The sequence below is a fragment of the Panulirus ornatus genome, chromosome 13 (assembly GCF_036320965.1).
Source record: "Panulirus ornatus isolate Po-2019 chromosome 13, ASM3632096v1, whole genome shotgun sequence".
NCBI lineage: Eukaryota > Metazoa > Arthropoda > Malacostraca > Decapoda > Palinuridae > Panulirus > Panulirus ornatus.
The window spans coordinates 45,248,412-45,256,532 of NC_092236.1; the positions used below are offsets into that span (position 1 = coordinate 45,248,412).

Below are 8,121 nucleotides of genomic sequence, written 5' to 3' on the forward strand. Positions count from 1 at the left end.
GTCAGTCAGTGGCCTGGAACAGAATTTATGCTACAGTTGAATGTTATCAGAATAATTCTTTTTGAGAGAGATGGATAGATAGATAGATAGAGAGAGAGAGAGAGAGAGAGAGAGAGAGAGAGAGAGAGAGAGAGAGAGAGAGAGAGAGAGAGAGAGAGAGAGAGAGAAGGGGGACTTTATAAACGTTTCTCATTCTTTAGCAATGTTAAATAGATGGTGAAAAAATGGACAAATTATCATAATGTTGAGAGCAAGTGACACTTCATCCCTCATGTACGATTAGCAAATATACCATTATTTACATGAAATCCCACTTTCTATATCTTCATCTATCAAGGAACACAAATATATGCAGATACTAGCCCAATAGTGTACCCTTTTCGAGGGTTGTGTACCAATGTGTGCCTAATATACAATATACCTCACATGGGTTAAGTGTGAGCAAGGAGATGGGAGTATCATCGTACTGCTTGTGTTGTAGTCGATCATACTGAATGTAGATACCAGCAGTGATCTGTGTTAATGCGTGCAAACACATACAGAATTCCGTTGTATTTTATGTATAAAGATGGACAATAGTCTGTTGTAGTGGGTGTAATAAGCAGTAGTCTACGTTACGTGGTACATATAAACATGTTTTGCTAGACAACGTAGAGAGGGATGACTTGGTTGTGACGCTGTAGGTTCGATTTCGGCTGATTTTTCTTGTCACAGATCACCGATATTTAATACAACAGTTGCAGTAATGGAGAGACTTGAAGTTCTTATAGATTTATGATTGCCTGGTAAGTGTTACCCTCTCGGCGTTACACATGGTGGTGGGAAAGACACTTGACCACATCATCAACCAGATGTCATGGTCGTTACATCAGTCTTGCTGTGGTGAGGATCCACAATAAGTCGAGTCTTTGTCACTGTAAACTTTTATTATATGGCATGTGATGCAGTGAGTGTAGGTAGAGTCACTGTCTTGACATCGGGTACTCCCGTTGTCTTCTTCCATTTCTTTTGTGTCTAAGGTGTTTTCATTCGAAGTGGTCGCCTCTAGCTTTCGTCTCAGTGTTGTAGAATATTCAGCAATATCGTGAAATACTACAAGAGTATCATTAGATTTATTATGAATGTTCAGTTCAATAGAATACACTAAGAAATAATAGATTCATTACTATGAGAGTGAGGAAAGTTATTTACAAAATGTAGATTAGTAACGTGATATTGATGAGTGAGGGGGAAAATAAATGATGGGTTCCATCACAGAGGATGAAGTTGCGACGCACCTCCCGACCAACTTACTGGCCGGGTCTTCAGTTGCCGTAGCCGTAGGCAGGCTTGGGGCAGACGGTCTTGTAGCTCTGCTGGATGTGGGTGACGGTCACATACTCGGGCACCACTTCGGTCCTGAACATCTGATCTGTCTGAACCGAGGTGGTTGTGACGAACTGGGTGCTGACCTCAGTGGTGTATTTGGTCCGGTACTTGGTCTCGGTTTCGTACTCTGTCTTGTACTCGGTGGTGGTGATGTAGGATGGGACATACTTGGATTTAGTGACGTACTGGGTTTGGTACTGGGTCTGGTACTGGGTCTGGACCTGAGTTACATAGTGGACCTGGGTCTTGTAAACGGTGTGGTCGACGTACTTCGGGACGTACTGGGTCTGGTACTTTGTTTGGTACTGGGTTTTGTACTGGGTATGGTAGAGGGTCTTGGGGACGATCTCCTTTTTATACACAGTCTTGTACACTGGTACCTATGCACAGGGACAAAGGAAATGAATAAAACGTTAGAATGCCAAGTCAAAGAGACGTATGTAATGTCTGGCAACATGGCGTTAACACGGTCATTATTGGAGGTATTATAGAACTACAAAGAGAGAGAGAGAGAGAGAGAGAGAGAGAGAGAGAGAGAGAGAGAGAGAGAGAGAGAGAGAGAGAGAGAGAGAGAGAGAGAGAGAGAGAGAGAGAGAGAGAGAGAGAGAGAGAGAGAGAGAGAGAGAGAGAGAGAGAGAGAGAGAGAGAGAGAGAGAGTATCCACAGTAAGAACGGATTCATTCACCAACAGAATCTAGGTGAAAGTGAATCTTTTAGACACAAATGGTTGATAATTCACAGTGGCACACCACCCAATGACAGTTGCCCATCTTTTGAGTGCTGCCTTAGTGCTGTTGTGTTCCAGGACCCCGCCTTTCTTGTCCCCTGCCAGTACTAACCTGCTGGTGCTGCGTCTCGTAGTGGGTGACGTAGCGAACCTTGGGGTAACATGGTGTGGGCCGCCGTCTTCGGAAGCTGGGGTCGGCAACCACCACCGTCATCACCACAGCCAACACCACCACAGCTCTGCTACACACTGACATCATCTGGAAAATATGAACGACACTTGTTTAGGTAAACAGGTTGGCCCACCAGCAATCCCACGAGTTATACTTGCTACATATCAGTAAATCCTACTTCCTACTCTCCTAGGAACTAAGAATACAAGCGTGTGAACGGAAATTTGATAATTATAGGAAAAAAAAGAGATACAAATATGTTTATTGCTATGTTGTACGAAGCTTATTCATTATCTAGATGACCTGCAAGACTTAATGTCTGACAGCAGGGTACGACAGTCTCCCTTTATTGTTTAAATACTCACAGTCAGACTCAACAAACTAGGAATACTTAACACTGTAATAATGTCACGTTGCAGCCAACATCCACTTGAACTGAAGGGCGTTGAACGTCATGTATCTCTGCCTTTCAAGTCTCTCATAGTCCAGCTCTCTGCCTGTTAATCTGCGTATGTCAGTGTTGTTGATCATCTTGCTTGATACTTTTATATCTATCGTTCTATGTGTACATACACAGGAAGAGAGGCTTGGACACAGGCACATAGTCACACAACCATGTGTACATATATATTATCCCTGGGATAGGGGAGACAGAATACTTCCTAGGCATTCCTGCGCGTCGTAAAAGGCGACTAAAAGAGGAGGGAGCCGGGGGCTGGAAATCCTCCCCTCCCGTTTTTACTTTTCCAAAAGAAGGAACAGAGAAGGGGGCCAAGTGAGGAATTTCCCTCCAAGGTTCAGTCCTCTGTTCTTAACGCAACCTCTCAAACACGGGAAATGGGGAATATGGATGAAAGAAATATTCATATCTATTCACCTATTCATTCATCCTTAAGTTTGTAAAGTGCCTCAGGAAGGAGGGTGAAACAGGATGGTTTGAAACGTAAATGTGAATGGTGACGTTCTAGAGGATGTGAAGTGCTTCCGGCATCTCCCAGTGGAGATTATAGTAGGTGGAACCATGGAGACTGAAGTGAGATATGTGGAAGAATGGGACAAAGGATTTAGGTGCATTAAGGAACGTACGGGAGAAATCAGTGTCTGTTAGGGCAGAGATAGGTATGATGGACGGTATGCTAATACTGACGACTTTGCATGGTTGCGAGTCCTGGGCTATGAACGCAAAAGAAAGGAAGAAGAGGAGGTTATGTAAGAGATGAAATGCTTAGGACAATACTTGTATTATATGAGTCGGGTTGGTTATGTGGGAATGGCAGTGTAAGAGAGATATGGTATATAGTGAGCTCTGTATGACAGAGAGGGCCGACCACTGTGCTGCTATTGTTCAAACACATGGGGATAAAGAATGACTGAGAGGGTGGTTGAGGAGGAAAATGCGAGAGTTTTGGAGAGAGGGGCGAGTATGCAGTCAGTTGGGGATGAGAGGGCCTGGGAAGTGAGTCAGTTGTTCGCCGATGATGCAGCACTAGTGGCTGATTCGAGTGAAAAACTGCAGAAGTTGGTGACTAAGTTTGGAGAAGTGTGTGAAAGGAGAAAGCAGAGAGTAAATGTAAATAAGAGCAAGGTTATTAGGTTCAGAAGGGTTCAGGGACAGTTTGTTGGGATGTGAGTTTAAATGGAGAAAAATTGGGGGAAGGGAAATATTTTAGATACTTGGGAGTGGACTTGGCAATGAATGTAACCATGGAAGTGGAAGTGAGTGAGTCATAGGGGATGGGGGCGAAGGCTCTGGGAGCGATGAAGAATGTGTGGAAATAGAGAGAATGTTATCACGGAGAGCGAAAATAGGTATGCTTGAAAGAATAGTAGTTACAGCAATATTATATGGTTGAGAAGCATGGGCGGTATATAGGGTTGTACGGAGGAGGGTGGATGTGGTGGAAGTGAAATGCTTGAGGACAACATGTGGTTTGAGGTGGTTTGATCGAATAAGCAATGAAAGGGTAAGAGAGATGTGTGGTAGTGAAAAGAGTGTGGTTGAGAGAGCAGAAGAGGGTGTGTTGAAATGGTTTGGGCATATGGAGAGAATAAGAGAGGAAGGGCTGACAAAGAGGATATGTATGTCAGAGGTTGAGGGAACAAGAACCGGGAGACCAAATTGGAGGTGGAAGGATGGAGTAGAAAACATTTTGAGCGATCGGGAGGCGTGCAAGGATTAGTGGGAATCGGAACGATATGGTATACTGGGGTCGACGTGCTGACAATGAACTAAACCGGGGCATGTGAAACGTTTGGGGTAAACTATGAAAGGTTTGTGGGGCCTGGATATGGATAGGGAGCTGTGGTTTCGATGCATAACATGGCACCTAGAGGCTGAGTGTGAACGAATGTGACCATCTTTGTTTTTCCTTGCGCTACCTCGCTGACGCAGGGGGTGACGATGCAGTTTCCTGTGGGGTGAGGTGGCGCTGGAATATTATATATATATATATATATATATATATATATATATATATATATATATATATATATATATATATATATATATATATATATGTTCCTATGAGTCTGCGGGGAAAATGAAACACGAAAAGTTCCCAAGTGCACTTTCGTGTAATAATCACATCATCAGGGGAGACACAAGAGAGGAATATAACAGTCAGTTGATATACATCGAAGAGACGAAGCTAGGACGCCATTTGGTAAACATGTGATTGTCCAAAATATACGACGAGCGTTCATAAACTTATCATTTTACAAATCTTATCAACAATAAAGTTATCTAATTTGTACAGACCATCACTAATATTAAGATTATAATTCTTTGTGTATTTAATAATAGAAGATTCATTGATATTTCTCTTGGTAATAAAGTTAGAGTTAACAACTGAGATGGCGTTACTCCCATCAATACAATGATCATAGTTTTTAACATGATCAAACAAGGCATTTGATTCTTGTCCCGTTCTTATACAATATTTATGTTGCTTAAGTCTAACAGAAAGATCCTTACCAGTCTGACCAACATAAAATTTATCACAGTTTATGAACGCTCGTTGTATGTTTTGGACAATCACATGTTTACCAAATGGCGTCCTAGCTTCGTCTCTTCGATGTATATCAACTAACTGTTATATTCCTCTCTTGTGTCTCCCCTGATGATGTGATTATTACACGAAAGTGCACTTGAGAACTTTTCGTGTTTCATTTTCCCAGTGGACTCATAGGAATATCTTGATCACGCGCAAAATTGTGATCCTTTCCAATATATATGTATATATATATATATATATATATATATATATATATATATATATATATATATATATATATATATATATATATATATACATATATATATATATATGCAATTCTTCACAAAGATTATCCAATTAGTGTATATCCTGAGAATGGTCACCATTCCAGCCAAGGTTATGAGTTCCACATATAATCATACAGACAGAGTTCCAGACTTTCTGGAGGCTTTTAATGATCTTGACGTAGCGCTATTGTTTGTCGTCGATTGCCGCCGTTTCTTTATGTAAAACTATACTGAAGAACTCCTTGCGTTACCGACCTCACTGGCAGGAAAATGGTGTATCTGAAATTTGTTCGTCACGGATTCTAAACGCAAGATCACCAGTGTTATAAAGTTGGCCAGCAAGTGCCTGCTGAACGAGCGCGGGAGTTGATGAAGTCACGAGGAAGTTCCTGCGATCATTTGGGAAAGTGTTCTTGCTGCCGCCTGCAGCCACTTAAAGACAAGCAGATAATACGTGCGACTGCATATCTGGTACTGATGTTTGCAAACGGAGTTTATAGTGGCAACAGTATTGGTAGGTGTTAACAAACTGTCACAGCTCCTATGGACTATGTTACTCAAGATCTACAGTATCATAAACAGTAGATATACATCATGGATAATTTTGTTTGCTCGTAATTACCTATTTGCAATTCCCTACTTGTACTGTGTGGATAGGATGTTTTACACCTATGTGCGTGCGTGTGTGTGTGTGTGTGTGTGTGTGTGTGTGTGTGTGTGTACACGCCCGTGCGAAGCCGATGCAAGAGCTACCCATGGTAACCACAATGGCTCTGCCCGGCAGCTGAGTGACAGCAGTTACATGGTAGACAGTGAGAGTTTCGGTGCAATATAAAAAAATAAGAACCTGACAAGCTAAACCCTACAGATACAATGCCGCTGGGACCCACCGATGTTTGGTACTTGTCACTCGAAAGTGCTGACGTAGGCTGCCTGTCACTTGAGGGAGAGGGAAAGGGGTGGCATGAGAGTGAACAAAGTATATCTAATACTATGATAGGAAATGCACAACTGATGCCATACTATGATGTGGGTAGTCGACACGACAGTTGTAGATGGAAATCTAACTCTACAGTAGGAGAAGACTGGTCACTACAGTTGGGGAGGATATTTGACACTATAATGGGAGGAGAAGACTTAACCCTACAGTAGGAGGAGGAGACTTGTCACTACAGTTGGGGAGGATATTTGACACTATAATGGGAGGAGAAGACTTAACCCTACAGTAGGAGGAGGAGACTTGTCACTACAGAAGGGAAAGATATTTGACACTATAATGGGAGGAGAAGATTTGACCCTACAGTAGGAGGAGGAGACTTGTCATTGAAATAGAAGAACGAGACTTGAAAGTATAGCAGCAGTAGGAGGAGGAGGCTTGAAATTACAACAGGAGCAGGAGGTGACTTGACACTACAAATGGAAGAGGAGGATTGACGCTACAATTGGAGGAGGAGACCTGTTCACGCAGTCAAATGTGAAACTCCGGAGCCACAGGACGTGGTGAAGATTAGACGTTATGGTAGAAAGCATTTTGTATCAGCGACTTAATGTGGAGGGAAAGGCTTGGCCTAACAGTGGAAGGTTTTGATGGAGTCTGGTGTTGAAGTACATTTATGGCAACCGATGAAGTCTGGTGTTGTAGTGGTTGTGTGGCATTTTGAGCCTGGTGGAGAAACTACTTACATGGAAACTGATGGAGCTTGGTGTAGTAAAATATATTTTTTTTCTTTCAAACTATTCGCCATTTCCCGCGTTAGCAAGGTAGCGTTAAGAACAGAGGACTGGGCCTCTGAGGGAATATCCTCACCTGGCCCCCTTCTCTGTTCCTTCTTTTGGAAAATTAAAAATATATATATATATATATATATATATATATATATATATATATATATATATATATATATATATATATATAGTAATCTGAACCTGGTGTAGAAATACAGGTAAGGTGATACCTAGCATTGAAATACATGTATGGGACTCTGAGCGAGCGTAGTGGTACGTCTATGGCAAGCGGCAGAGCCTTGGAGTAAATACATAACGATGAACATTATCTATACCAAACGCATGTATTGAAATATCAGATGATAATACAGTAGAATAAATAATCTATCAAGCGATAGAAATACCATGTTTGCAGTATAACTGGATGTCGATATTAAGTCAAACGTATGGAAGAACATAACTTATATCGAAATGAATAGCAGATATATGTCTGTTCTACTCGTAGACCTGGTTACCTTGGGAGGTGCTTTCTTCTGTCCACTCAGGTAGAGACTGACGTTGAGGACGGCGTCTCGAGGTATATATACATCGGTGGGGCTCCACTCGCTTTCAGACGGAGATTGTGCTGAGGTGGACGTGCCCGACGTGTTGCAACACCTGTGTACGTGCGTAGGTCTCAACGCCGAGCACAGGTGTAAGAGAACACTGGTTCGCGTGAAAAGTGACTTTGTGATCCAGGAAGAGCGAGGCTTTGCTCCTAACAAGTAACCGGTACACAGCATCCAATAGAAAGGATCATTAATAACAAAACTGTAAACGTTGTAAAAGCTTAGAAACAACAACATC

General features: G+C 42.1%; 1 protein-coding gene across 1 annotated transcript; it reads right to left on the reverse strand.

Moving 5' to 3' along the window:
- Positions 1-1,097: 1,097 nt before the first annotated feature.
- LOC139752610 (uncharacterized) lies at positions 1,098-7,882 on the reverse strand. Its single transcript, XM_071668364.1, has 3 exons — positions 7,791-7,882; positions 2,208-2,354; positions 1,098-1,748 (listed from the first exon to the last, which is right to left on the reverse strand). The coding sequence occupies exons 2-3, from the start codon at positions 2,352-2,354 to the stop codon at positions 1,305-1,307; spliced, it is 591 nt and encodes a 196-aa protein (XP_071524465.1). The 5' UTR covers positions 7,791-7,882; the 3' UTR covers positions 1,098-1,304.
- Positions 7,883-8,121: the final 239 nt, after the last annotated feature.